The 14701-nt window shown below is 36.1% G+C and overlaps 1 protein-coding gene across 1 annotated transcript; it reads right to left on the reverse strand.

Moving 5' to 3' along the window:
* Positions 1-6139: 6139 nt before the first annotated feature.
* LSM8 (LSM8 homolog, U6 small nuclear RNA associated) lies at positions 6140-13353 on the reverse strand. Its single transcript, XM_032876186.1, has 6 exons — positions 13324-13353; positions 13012-13081; positions 12727-12927; positions 11497-11537; positions 8790-8917; positions 6140-6879 (listed from the first exon to the last, which is right to left on the reverse strand). Exons 1-6 carry the CDS (start codon positions 13351-13353, stop codon positions 6789-6791), a joined length of 561 nt encoding a protein of 186 aa, XP_032732077.1. The 3' UTR covers positions 6140-6788.
* Positions 13354-14701: the final 1348 nt, after the last annotated feature.

Consider the following 14701-nt stretch of genomic DNA (forward strand, 5'->3'; position numbering starts at 1 on the left):
TCTCAGGAAATGAACTGTTAGTGATAAATTGTTTACATTTATTATTCATTCTTTAATGTAGAATTTTATTTGCCCTAAACTATCCTTCCAGTCTTTATAGGATACTTCAGTTTTAATATACAAAATAAAATATGCAAGTTCTTATTCATTCTCAATTTCAGACTTTTAGCATATCCCCATTTGCCATTTATCTTTTCACACTAAAGAAATCTAATCTTTATATGACTTCTAACCACTGACTTTGTTTTTCTCTATACTTTCTCTACCTCTGGCATTTAAAAAAAGTGGTGCTCAAAACTTCACATCACCTTTTGCACAAGGGAAAGATACTCATTTCCAATAAACTTACAGGTCTGTACAGGATTTTACTAGTATTATTCCATCAAAAAGCTTTACCAAGGAATGCTCTTAATTACTCTTGAGTACTCTTCCTAGGTAAAAATAGGTAACTTACAGTCCTTCATTCAATATTGGGATATAGGTTAGCTATTATCAACATTGAAACATTACTTTGTTCCAGGCAGTGTTCTAAGTGTTTATTATCTTAATCTTCATAACAACTCAAGGAGGGTTGTCCCATTTTTATTGGGGCACCCAAGACATGGGAGATTAATTTGCTAAAACTACAAGCTAAGTTTGATTCCCTTCACTGCCATGCTACACTGGCCTCACTTGACTCTTAATTTTAAAATTCCTTAAAACTATACCTCCTACTTATCTTTAGGATTTCTGGTCCTTTTCTACATAACTACAGTAAAGTTTACTTAAGTTAGGCTGAAAGATCTAAACACTTTTTAAAATAAAATTTCAACTTTTAAGATAAAATCTAAAAAATTTAGCTATCATTTTGACTTCTTGAAAATTATTTTTTAAATGTCATATAAGCCATATTGCAGTGCTTTCTGGCAACTTACCAGTTTATGAATTTATTCTTTATAGAGTACAATTATAATTGTGATTTTCCTGATATAAGTCAAATTAAGTAAAACAAAAGATATATTGTGCATATTTTCAGACATCATTTTCCTGCTTGCCCCCAAAACACACACACACACATGCACATACACAATTTTTCATACATGACCTAAGTGATGTATCCCCCAGAGATGTGTTCCACCCCTATCTCGAAGCTCCTGAATTCTTTACCTTTTAACATATTTCAAATATAATAACAATTCAGTACCATCTGCATTATTTGGTATTTGTAAGGCCAGTATATAGGGAAAAGAAAACAAACCAAAAGGTTTACAGTATAACTGAAAATTACCCTAGTGAGGAGAAAGGCTTTATCATATAGTTGAATAAACACTGGGGTAGAAATAATAGCATGGGATTTGGATGCTAGTTTTAGCAATACTTGACCTGTGCCACTTCTGGCAAATAATACATCTACGAGATAGAATGATGTTTAAAAAAGAAACATACAAAAAAAGATGAAAGTAAAAGGTTATAACAAAAAATCAATGCAGAAAATGGATGTTTAAAAAATATAACATTACACCTAAGATCTGAACAGTGTCTTGCAGAATAGTTCTCAACTCCTCCATTCACCAAATAATGCCAGTGGGCAGCAAATGGTATTCTGTTAACTAATGAGAGAAAACTACTGGTAAAAGTTCTCTCTTGCGTTTATCCTTAGTGTTACACAACTTACATAGACTCTGCAATCTTAAAACAGAAAAAAGGTTGGGAAAATGATTAATGCAAATTAGATCCACTTTAAAAACACAGTTTCTAGTCCTTTAAATGAATCCAAGCCATATAAGGTACATCCTAGAATACTTAAGGAATTTGACAAACTCACTCATAACCTTGGATAGTAAACCTTTGAGTCGAGATGATTTGGTTGAGGTGCTGAGGACGGATACAAGCTACAAAGGACAAAAACTTGTTAGTATCATTCCCTGGTAGATGCACAGTTGCAAGCATGATACCTAGTATGCCTTAAAGGCTTTACAAATGTCACAGACAATATTCTAAAATACACTTTTTTTGTTTGTAGAAACATAGAAAAGGAAGTAGTGATCACTAGGAGGCAGCATTGATTCACTAAGACCAGCTACGCCCATGTCACAGTTTCCTTCCTAAAAGAGGAATAAACATCACAGCAAAGCATTTGACCAAATTTCACGTAATCTCTGTAAACAAGATGGAGAAAAAGGACTAAATATCTTGTAATTAAATTTGTAGCTAGTTGAATGGGAACACTATGCTGTTTAATGGATCATTATCAACCTGGGTGGAGAGAGCTCTGCCTTATCAACATTGTTTTTTTCAGTTTTCCATGTAAAGACGTTTTTTTTAACCAAATTTGCCAATGACTTAAAAACAGAATACCAGGCACTTGGGTGGCTCAGTCGGTTAAGCGTCTGCCTTCTGTTCAGGTCATGATCCTAGGGTCCTGGAATCAAGCCCCGCATCGGGCTCCCTGCTCAGCGGAGAGAGTGCTTCACCCTCTTCCTCTGCCCACGACTCTGCCTACTTGTGCTCTCTCTGTCAAATAAATAAATAAAATCTTAAAACAAAACAAAACAAAACAAAACAAAAACCAGAGTAACAGCCCAAGTTAGAAAAAAAAGCTCCAAATTAGTAAAAAAAAAAAAAAGAAAGAAAGAAAGAAAAAAGAAAAGAAAGAAAGAAAGAAAAAATTACTAAAGTGAGTAAAAGTAAGTTTATAAAATGTGACATGGAACTATGCAAGTCCAGAATGGAGTGATCCTGTTTTATATGTGAAAACCCTGAGTTTTCATGTTTGAACCCCACAAGAGTATATGATTGCCATAAGACAAATGTAATCATACTGTATATCTGTTAAATAATGTAAACTTTTTTTTTAAAGATTTTATTTATTTACTTGACAGAGAGAGAGAGAGAGATCACAAGTAGGCAGAGAGGCAGCCAGAGAGAGGGAGAAGCAGACTCCCTGTTGAGCAAGGAGCCTAATGTGGGGCTCGATCCCAGGCCTAAGACCATGACCTGAGCCAAAGGCAGAGTCTTAACCCACTGAGCCACCCAGGTGCCCCAAATAATGTAAACTTCTTAAATCCTCAAAGTTGAAATACTCCAGTCTCTTAGAGAGAGATATGGTAGCCAGAGGCACTGTGAAAAACCAAAGTGGCAAGACCCGCATCTGCAACTTTTCGACTTTGGCCTTTGAATACCTAGAATAAACTGTTTACTGTTAAATCCCATAAATCATACCAAATTTTTTAAATGGAGCCTAAATTTCATTTGTTACAACACCAAAAATATATATTGTTATCCATGTCTTCAAAGGTAAGGATTCTGAAGCATAACTAGGACTCATCCAAGCATGTGACAGCTCTTTTAATAATTCTACTACTTTTCTTACTTAGCTGTTTATTGAGTATTCCTTTTTGCCCCATTCCACATCTACTGAACCGTATCAGTGAGAGTAGGGCCCAGGAATATTTAAAGCAGCTCTGGTAATTATGAAAATGGCCCACAACAAAAGCTCTGTGAACTCCCTTAGATCATCTAAATATTTCTTTCCATCCAGGTTTGTTTTTTTTTAAAGATTTTATTTATTCATTTGACAGAGAGAGACAGTGAAAGAGGGAACACAAGCAGGGGGAGTGGGAGAGGGCGACGCGGGCTTCCTGCTGAGCAGGGAGCCAGATTCGAGGCTCAATGCCAGGACCCCAGGATCATGACCTGAGCTGAAGGCAGACAGACGCCTAATGACTGAGCCACCCAAGCACCCCTCAGGTTTCTAATAGATATTTGACAGCAGGAATTTGACAATATACTTTCTACTGATAAGTAGTTTATAAAAATACAAAAACCTGGTCAAACTAGAGCCCTCGTAAGGCTCTTAACCCTGCTGAGCTTCAATTTCCCATTATGTAAAATGGTCACTGTTGTAAGCATTGAACATCATGCCTGGTGCAAGATATGTGCTCAGTAAATGCTACCTACTAAATATTGAAGGTGAAGGCTCGTAATATACTATATTGACAGTTAAGGATCACTTTATAATTCTGTCTACCACCCAAGTAGGTTCACCTGCCCTTGTGAAGGCATGGTTTACCTTCTCATTGACATGGTGAATCCTTTGTTACATTGTCTGAGAAACATGTGGACACAGATAGCCTATATTTATATTGAATACTACTTAAAGTTTTTATCATATCTCAGGATAGGTTAAAAATTCTGAATGTTTTATAAAGGCATTAAGCAGGATGTTTAAGGAAATACTAATAAAGTTTATCTCTTATTCTTCTGGCATCAAGATTTGTAATATTTATGCCAAAACTGTCAACATATAAACCCATTTGACTTAGCAAGTGCTTTAGCCTAAAAGCAATGCTTTAAACATTACTTTGGGTAGGATGTTTTCAGTTAAAAAGAAACAAATTAAGTTCTTTCTGCAGTTAATTGCCCTTTACAAAAAAGTTTAGTGAAAATATCTTTCTAGGAAAGATTTATTTCTTTGATTCATTATTAAGCTTGGCTTAGATAGTGCCTGAATCATAGAGCACAGAGGTAATTATAGGTTAAAATTGATTTGAGGCTCTTTATAAATAAGAAAAGTGATTACAGAATAAAACTCTCATTAAAGAACATAAAAAACTTGACACTGCATATTAATCAAGTCTCCACTCAGACCGTGGTTCTTTTACAATGCTCATGCAAAAAGAAATCCAATTTGAATTGGTTACAAGCACAGAAAGCCTCCCTGTGCACCCAGGAAGAGATAACTGCATAGACCATTTGGTGTGTTTTCATTCATTTTCCCTACCATTACCAACATCCAGTTCATATCTGGGGAATGATTTTTTTGACACCAGTCAGGTAACTGCATCATCGTAAGATTTCAGAAGGCTACATCATGCTAGAAATGCATTACTGTGAGGGATTGGGGGTGGAGGGGAACTATGGTTTGTCTATTGGTTTATGTGTGATTTATGTTATGCCAAGTATGTTGGCAAAGTATCTGATTTGGACTTCATTTGCATTGTTCTAATACATTTCACTTAGCAAATGAATGATCTGTATTCCTTATTTGATTTTTGAAAATAGTTTACCCATTTAAAATACAATTATTTACTTATATAGAACATTTGGTGTATAGCCCTTCATTAAACTGCCTATTTGCTTTACTCACTGCATTATTTCCATTTTATTATTGATTATAAAACCTTATACTACAAAAGCCAAATATTTGATAGCCAGTACTAACTAAACTTTGTCTAACCCTGAGGCAGACCTCAACAACAGAACATCAAGCAAGTTATGCTGGGTGACGGTGCCTGGTGGCCAGTGAAGAAAACTATCTCAGCAGTTCTCTTCTTACAAGTCTTATTTCTATAAAGATATTTTCCTCTGGAAAATGTTGTTTGTGAACCAAAAAACTACCATATCTAATTAGTAGAGTTTTAAGTATTAAAAAAGTATGAACAAAATCTACCTCTAAACTCTGAAAGGATCTATTCCAGAAGCCCTTTTCAGATTTTATACAAATTAGCCTTCATCTTTTCTTATTGAGGTTGTATTATTTTTAAGCCAAGGGTCAGCAAACTATGGCCTACAGGCCAAATCCTGCCTGCCACCTGTTATTGTAAATGAAGTTTATTTGGAACACAGCCATAACTATTCATTTATGTATTATCTATGGCTGTTTGCATACTACAAGAGAGTTGAGTAGCTGTGACAGAGACCATATGGCCCTCAAAGCTTAAAATATTTGCTATCTGCATTTTTACAAAAACGCTTGCCAACCCCTATTGCCAAACATTTTCATTTTAAAAAAAGAAAAACTCTTTAAATTTTTCTTGAATTTTAAGAATATAAGTATTATTCTAGTTTCTATTCACCACAAAGTTGCACACTTTGGCCCTCAGTGGTTGATGAGAATTTCTCTGGAATACTCTGGATCTCAACACTATTTGTACCATTGTTTCTATGGATTCTTTAAAAAGTGAACATGGCTCTACAAGGGGTTTTAGAAAAAAGCCTACTTGTAGTTGAGGGACATTATCGACTTAACTGATTCACTGAAATAATCAACCAGTTCTACTGACTATTGCTCTGAGATACCATGTTTACTTCTCTTGAAAACAGGTTTATGGAACCAAGGAGTCAGGGGAAGTTGTTGACAATAAGAGCAAGCACTACCTCAATATAAATGTCAAGTTTATTTACTCACATTTATAAACAACAAAAAACTCCTTTAATGCTAGAAATTCCCCAATTTTTAAGATTAAAAGCCAAGATGGCTTTCAAGACTATGGAATCCATTTCTTTCAGATAATATGCAACTTTGTTAGCATTTTTCCTTTTCTGAACCAAACACATTTTTACCTACACTTCTATGGTGCTAGAGAGCAACCAACCACCAGAGTAGTGTGGTAAATGGGGATGATTCAGATTAGAAGACTTACCTTTCTGTGACTTTCTTAAAAATAGGGAAACACATGTATCCTGCACTACTGATGGTATTTGTATGCTTGATTTACATAGGATACAAATTTCTCTTTTTAACTAGTTTTCTGTATTAAAATATGAAGTATCTGTTCTCAAAGTGAACATTAGATTTTAGTACTATTTAAGAGAAAAATAAAACCAAGCTACTATACATGATTTAGGAAAAAAAAAATGTTTTTCAAGGAAATGTAGAAATATTTTAATTTACATATCATATTACAGTTAACCAATATGGTGTCAAAAGTCCACAATTACACATTCATAAAAATTCCATACATCATCCTCAGAATAATCAGCTTCTATACAAAGATTTACAGTTATCCAATGTATATAATTCTTCCTCAGTGTGCTACAGAGTTTAGAGGTTCTGCTCGAATATTCCCCAGGTCAAGTGCAGAATCTGTCTCTTCATCAATTTCTCCAATGACTGCACTGTAGTTATTTAAGGAAAGAAAAAAAATCAGTTAAAACAATCTCATTTCTAAATAAAACTGAAAGGACACGGTAAAAACTACTTAAGGTGAAAAACAAATAGTCTCCATGAAGTAGTGAATTATACATTTAAGTCACAAGTTACTTCAAGAAATAATCTGAAGGCAACATTAGTACAGAAGCTAGTATTAAAGGACAAACTGCATACAGTGTGATTGGATCATGAGTCTTTAAAGGAAAAAGACACATATCAGATAGGTATGGTACAAACCCCCACAAATTCCAATCCTATGACTTCAACTCAACAACTCAATCCAGGGACTGTGCTGCAGATGATCACAGAATCACTACTAAATAAGCAAATAAAAGTGTCTATTTGTCTCTACTGGAGTAACTTCAATGAACTAAGTCCATATACACTCACACACAAACACAACATCCATTAGTTTCCTTTCCAGGATTTCATAGTTCATTCAATTTAAATCCAAGACCAAAAAGTACAGTTCTTCACATATAAAGAGAACAGTAGCAACGGGTACTCAGATATCATAGCAAATGATTTTTTGATGTGACTGGCTAATGTTAAAGCCAGCAAGTCCTTCCTTGATTTAATTCTACCATAACATCTATAACATTAATTTCATTAATACCGTACTAGGTACCAAGCCATGGTTCTCCAGCTGGATACCTAAACTGTTACAGCCTCACCACTGAACATGTATAAAACATTATTCCATAAGAAGCTGGTTATTTAAATTAGTTTGGCTTTAATAAGAGTAAATTCTATAGGCGAATACTTGTAATACAGAATTTTCCCAAGTGTGCTTTAAACTATAGAAAGCCTCCAGCTCTCTAATAAATGAGAAGTACCCAACTCTGGGAAAATATATTATGTTTTCTAAATATAAAACAAATCAAATACCTCAATTCCACCTTAAAAAATTTACTATCATTTAAAATCCTTAGGGAGGACAGAAGAGAACTGGTACATGTTTTTTAAAAAGGGCTCTCCAAAGGAAAAGGGGGAGGCAGCTCTGCACTGTTTACTCATATCCATAGTGCAAATACTCCCACTGCGGTCAATTTCAAGCTACCACCAACAAGATATCAATCAACCAGCTTGCAAAATTCCTGAGAATGTAACAATCTGCTTCCTTGAGCCACTCCAGCATACCACTGAATCTATAACAAGGTTTAAAAACTTTTTTAATTTAAGTCCAAAAAAGTTTGCTTTTTAATTTTTTTAAATCAAAGTAGGAGAAAGTTTCTTAAAATCAATTATTAGGGAAAACCCCAATATAAGTAATCACTATTATTCTGGTCAGGGGAACTTGTCCCCACTAAATGCTTTGCCTTTCTCTCGTTTTTTTTTTATAGCTCACTTATGCTTATAAAACATGAATTATTTAAAATTGTTCACACAAGAGATTCTGAAGGCATCTTCAAACCCTAGCTTTAGACTCTAGAAATGTATTTATGTTACTCTAAAATTAGGGGTATGTGGGGGCACCTGGGTGTCTCAGTGAGTTAAGCCTCTGCTTTTGGCTCAGGTCATGATCTTAGGGTTCTGGGATCGAGCACCGCATCAGGCTCTGCTCAGTGGGGGCCCGCTTTTCCCATTCTCTCTCTGCCTGTCTCTCTGCCTACTTGTGATCTCTGTCAAATAAATAAAAATAAAATCTCTAAAAAAAATAAAAAATAAAATTAGGGGTATTATGGAAGAACATTTTTAAAAAGCCTCTCTAGTGAAGTATTCAGTGTAAGGGAGGGCCCTTTCTGGACCCTATCTAGGCCCCTTAACTATCAGAAATATGGACCAATCTTAGATAAAAACCTCTTTCCCAGATAGCAAGTTGTCTACATCTGTAGTGTATTTAACCTGCCTTTAAAAATGGACATATTTTACTTACACATTGTCACCTCTTACAATGTATAACCCCAGCACCACTTGTTCTACTCCCTGTGAAGAGCTGAACACTCGTTCATGGCTTTCATCCAAAATCAAATTAATGGTCTGGTCAAACCCTTTCAGTGTTCCCTGTAAAGAAAACATTCAAGAGAAAAAAAGACAAATATTGTGGTTTACCTGAATATGTAAATTCAATGACACAAAAATTTTAGTTGCCAGGTATACCAACAGAGTACTTATTTTTTATTTTTAATTAATTATCTTAGAAGTACTTCTTTTAAATATAAGTCCATTATAAAATAGAATACTTCTTTATAACCAACAGTATCCAGGGAAACAAAACTTACCTCTTGGTTTTTTAAGATGGGGGAAAAAATCACCGTAGTCTGACTAGTATGTAAGAGTTGTTCAGTTATGAAGGACACCTATGTACCAGTGTAAGGAGGTAGCGTAAAAGCCCACATAGTCCAGGAGATAACATGGACAAAGACTAAAACAAATGAAATTTAAGGGGAACTATATAAACATATAAAAAGGGAAAGCATATATATAGCCACAGGAACGTAAAGAGTCACTTCACGCTACACCCTAGTTCTAGGCCCTGTGCTAACCACATTGCACACATTATCTCAAATAATTTTTATCCTTTGAGATACATACTACTTACTTCCCACTTCACAGAAGAAAAATTGAGGCACAGAGAGGTTAAGTAATCTCTCAAGGTTTCATGAGTAGAAAGTAGTAGAGCTAGGAGTTGAACCACAAAAGGCTAGCTTCAGGCCCAGACCACTGAACTATTATTATACTATTAGGAATAAAAAATATAATTTACCATTCTTCAGAGATTCAAATCAGTCCCATAAATATATACCAACTTCAACTGGTAAAACAGCTAACACTTAATGAGTACTTACTATCTGCCAGTGTTCTATGGGCCTTGCATGTATTTACTTAATCTTCCCAAAATCCAGTAAGGTAGATACAAATATGATGGTAATTATTAGAACCAGAACTTGAAGGAAATATTCGGAGAAAATTTTATGGGAGAATCTTGGTTTTGAATAAAGGAAGATATGGGTCTAGCACAACATAGTAGCTCAGATGCTATTTAAGTTCCTGAAGAAATATCAACATATTAGTTTTGGTTAATTCTCTGAAGCTCATTATTAAACTGTTTCATGTTTGAAAATCAAAATATGTAAAATCAGAGTACAATAATGACAAAATGATAACCTAAAATTTGGAAGAGAAACAAAATACAGGGTATTCACTAAACTAATAAGAGTTGTTAACATACCCAGACATAGCCTCTTGATGTCATTTTATACATAACTATTCTATCAACTGAGCCATGTGTCAATAAAATACAGAAATACTGAACTTCAGTACTCAAAATGCTCTTTTAAAATAATTTTCTTTCCTATGTAAAGTTAAATTCTCAAAGTTTTTTATCAATCCCGTTAAAAATAGGAAAATTTTAAGTTTGAGATTTTCACAAAATACAAAACGATTTGCAAATTTCTGTTAATAGTAATAGAGGTCTTGAAGTGTTAAGATGGGATAAAAATATTTCAAACTGTCCTTATTTGACAAAATACACTAAGATGCCTAAAAAGAAAAGACTATTCTGTTGATTAAGAAAGAAGCAAGGCGACAGCTTTAGCTTTGGAGTCAAGTGGAATTTAAAACCCAGTTTGGTTCTGCCACTTACTATCTAAGTGACTCTGGGAAAGTGATTCACTTTTTCTGAGCCTGGTTCCTAACCTCGAATTCAGGGATAATTCTTCACAGAGTTATACTGAAGATTAAGTGATATAATACATGTAAAGTTCCTGGTACATGATACACATTTAAATAAATGGCTAAGTCTAACACTCTGATAATAGCCATTTATGGACCCACTGAGAAAAATGACAAAAATTAAAAAAAAAAGCAAAAGAAACAAAAACAACTGCAGATGGAAAAACAAGAGATTAAAATATATGAATTACACACAGAAAATAAAGTTTAACAGCTTTAAAATTGTTTTTGAAAGCAAGCAATGTATGAGTTATAAATGAAGAAATAATTAAGTAGCCAAAAATCATGAAATAAATTCCTCAGGTCAGGAACAGATCAAGGAGAGAATCCAAGAATTTTCTAGAATTAAAAGGGGGGGGTTTGTCTGTGATACAAGGACAAATGAGATGAAATAAAAGAGTCAATCATCACAATTTGTCCTACAGAAAACAGAAGTCCTACAACATATAGATACTGAATATATATTAACACCATACAAGACCTAAATGTTCATTATTCTACATATGTAGTATCTATCATGAAGTTTCTAAGAGGCATACACAAAATTTCAAAAAAACTGTAATTCATGTAGTGAATGCCAGAGCACTGAATGGGGAAGGAAATAAAAAACTGAAGAGGAAGATAAATATAAAATACAAGCAGATGTCTGAAGACTAGACTAGAAGCTCTCTGAGGACAGAATCTATTATCCATCCTGGCTCCTAGAAGCTTTCTATGTAAATTACACCAACATTTATTAGTGAAGAAAATATGGATCAGCAGCTATTTATCAAGTAGAGAGAACTGAATCATAACAAAACTGCAATGCAGGTGTACTGTGAGGCCTAGGCATTAGAGATCAGAAGTTTTACATAAAAATTTACAACCAATAAGCTTACAAGGAGAGAATGAATATGCTTATTACTTACCACAATCATTCTTCCATCAGAAGTTATAACTGCAACAGTTCCTGATAACTGAATTAAGGAAAGCATTCTCAGGGAATGAAAATGAAAACCTGGGCTCTCCTGAGGAAATGGTTTGAATTACTAGGAAAAAGGTGACAGAATTAAGACACAACTACTTAACGCAGCACTACATTTACAACGTATCTTTAAGTTTCTAACTTCCTCAAAATTTGTAGTAACTACACAATTAAAACAGGGAAAAATAGAAAAAGAAAATCCCTTTATGTGATCAGTTGTTTCCCTGTCTCAAAACAGCGGAGATGTCTGGTACTTTCACTGGGGAAATACTTCCCATAGGGCTTAGAGCAACATTTACCACTTTCCCAGACCTGTTCCTTTATCTCTAAAAGGAAAATTGAAATTAGTGCCAAATTCATCAATACTGAATGCTTTCAAGCGTGCGGAGACACTTCCTTCCAGGACCCGGCCTCTGGAATTCAAAAAAGAAGCTATAGTCCATGTCAAAGGTGCCAATATGCTTGCACAATTAAGCATCTAGTATTTCACTTTTGTTCCAAATTTATGCATGAGAGCAATGTAGTGTTTCTCTCCTGAGATTTTAAAATGGTTAATACTTCTACAGGGTACATTAAGACTCCATACGGGGTTTTACAAGTTGTTTGCTCTTCATGAGTATCAACTACAACAGCAAGCATTATTTTCATTCTATCAACAAAGAAGTTGAGACTTCAAGTGGTAAAGGGGCAGAAGTTCAACTTGTGCACCATCTTTAAAGTTTTTGGTATCTTCGAACAATAAGCAAAGCCTATGAATAAAACAAATTCTTGGATTGCAAGACCCTCCTCGTCGCTAGGACGACTGTTGATCTTATTCCCAAACGTGAACTTATAGGCCCTACGGTAGTACAGAGAAACAGAGAGCTGATTTCTATAGAAAGAGAAAGGGAAAAGTTCGGAATAATCACATTGTTCTGTTTTGTTTTGTTTTAGGTTAAAATTAAAAGGTGCTTTGGGCCCCCAGGAGCGGCGGGCTCCAGCCCCGGGAGCGGGACTGGAGGGTCCCTCGTTCTGAAGCCCCTCATCCGCACGCAGCCCAGGCCCCGAAGTGGCCGGGCATCCCAACCGCCCGCCGACCCCGACCCCCGGTCTCTCCAGCACCAGCCCTCTCCAGTGCGGACACGGGCTTCGCCATGGCCCCGGCTGTAGCCTGCGGCAGCCGGCCGGAGGATACGGTTGATGTAGTTTTCCAAGGCGGACGTCATGATGCTCTGCCCGGCAGTTCTGAACAACACAGGAACACTAGCGCCGATTGCAGCTAGAAAGGCCCGCCAGGAACCGGCAGCGGCTCCCGCCCACTGGCGGCAGCAGATATCGCGAGAGTTACAACGTCGTAGCGAGCCAGTGAGAGATGGAGAGAAACCGGCCAACCACACTTGAGAGGCAAAGCACTGGCGAGCTAATGCGCGTGCGTAGTGTGTTTCCGCTGTTTTTCCGGTTTGCGTGCAATCTCAGCTGCCGGGAGTGACAAAAGCGTGCAGGAGGCGGAAGGAAGGAGGAAGGTTCCTGAAGGTGGGAGAGCGAGTTTTCTAGTGGAGTGAAAGAGTGGTAGAAGTAACTGGCGGAAAATGTTGAGAGAAAACAGGGAAGGGGGGAGAAAACGAAACAAGGTGCTTTCATCACAAGTAGAGGACTGTTGTTCTCATATGAAATGTGGGTGTAGGGAAGTGGTGTATGATCCTTGGTTTTCTGCGACACAGGCCGAAAATTCTTCTTTTAGAAACTCAGTGGACCAGTCCAAAGTTATGCACATTGCAATGATATGGCATACATCTCTGGAGAACACGACAGTAAAAAGCATGTTCGCATATTCTGCATTTGCCTCAAAAAGTACTCCAGTATGGAGGCGTCGTTACTCTTTTATTTAACAAACTGACTACAAACACAAAGATGTATGAGGCTCCGAAAACTGCCTCCCTTTTACCACGCCACAAAGTCTCTCTGTCCTCAGGAGGAAATTAGTAAATAAAAGGTCTGTTTGCAGCGCCTGGGAAAGGACGGATCCAGGAAGAGGCGTCCAGATAAGTCCCAGACTGGGTTTAGACTTGGCTCTGCTAACGAATTATGTGAGTGTCCTTGCACAAGTAACAGCAACTTACCACTGTTTCCTTATATCCTGTCACAGGTATTATTTTGACTAGTACCACATATTACTAGAAAACATCACTCTCATTTTACTGTAACTTAACAATTGAAGTCAGGAAAGGATCTATATATAAAATAGCAACGAGAGCTATTCTTTGTACAAAAACTCTATGGTTTTAGTTAGGCTTGTGATTTCTTAACTGAAGAATTGTGGGTTTGAAATAACTTGCAGTGTGAGTAGTTTTCTTCTGAAAAGTGAAGCATCTGTTTTCATTACAGCATACCCACAAAATTACCTACAGATCACTCCCAAGTGGTTATTAATATTTTATATATTGAAAGTTACTCTGACCTGTTTGAAACCACATATAGGTAGGAATTAGGGATTATTTTTAGGGGGGGAAATGAAAGTATCTTTCATAAATGAAAAAATGAAGATACTATGATTTGCAAATGTTACACATTGAAATAAAAGAAAAAGTACTAATTAGTGATAAATGAGGTATCATTAGTAAGAAGTTTTTTAAAAAAAGTAATGTGCTATGTTTTTTTAAAATAAATAATAGTCCATATAGCTTTTCACTCTTGGAGTGCATATGTCTCAAAATGTTTATTATATAGGAACTTACAGAACTAATTTTATTTTTTTTTTAACGATTTTATTTATTTATTTGTCAGAGAGAGAGAGGGAGAGAGAGCGAGCACAGGCAGACAGAATGGCAGGCAGAGGCAGAGGGAGAAGCCGAATCCCTGCTGAGCAAGGAGCCCGATGTGGGACTTGATCCCAGGATGCTGGGATCATGACCTGAGCCGAAGGCAGCTGCTTAACCAACTGAGCCACCCAGGCGTCCCCAGAACTAATTTTATTATAGGTACATCACAATTTATGACCTTGTGTAGTTGCCGTTAAATTAATATGCAAGATAAATAGCAGATGTCTAGTGTTTATGGAGCATCACAAAAATCTTGTTGGTTTGAAATTTTTTTCCACAAGTCTTAACAGTGCTGTATTTTCTGTAGTCCTAAGGGTCACAGAGGCTGAGAGAAAGCCTATGGATAAAGTT

Source organism: Lontra canadensis, unplaced genomic scaffold (genome assembly GCF_010015895.1).
Source record: "Lontra canadensis isolate GAN:19392208 unplaced genomic scaffold, GSC_riverotter_1.0 scaffold2, whole genome shotgun sequence".
NCBI lineage: Eukaryota > Metazoa > Chordata > Mammalia > Carnivora > Mustelidae > Lontra > Lontra canadensis.

What these genes read in the sequence shown, in the direction of transcription:
- LSM8 (XM_032876186.1), bottom strand. Translation starts at nt 13,353, where the DNA reads ATGCTTTTTACTGTCGTGTTCTCCAGAGAT. An exon ending in CTGTCGTGTTCTCCAGAGAT is followed by an intron (nt 13,082 to 13,323) that starts GTATGCCATATC and finishes TCACTCCACTAG; the next exon opens with AAAACTCGCTCTCCCACCTT. An exon ending in CTGATGGAAGAATGATTGTG is followed by an intron (nt 8,918 to 11,496) that starts GTAAGTAATAAG and finishes TTTTCTTTACAG; the next exon opens with GGAACACTGAAAGGGTTTGA.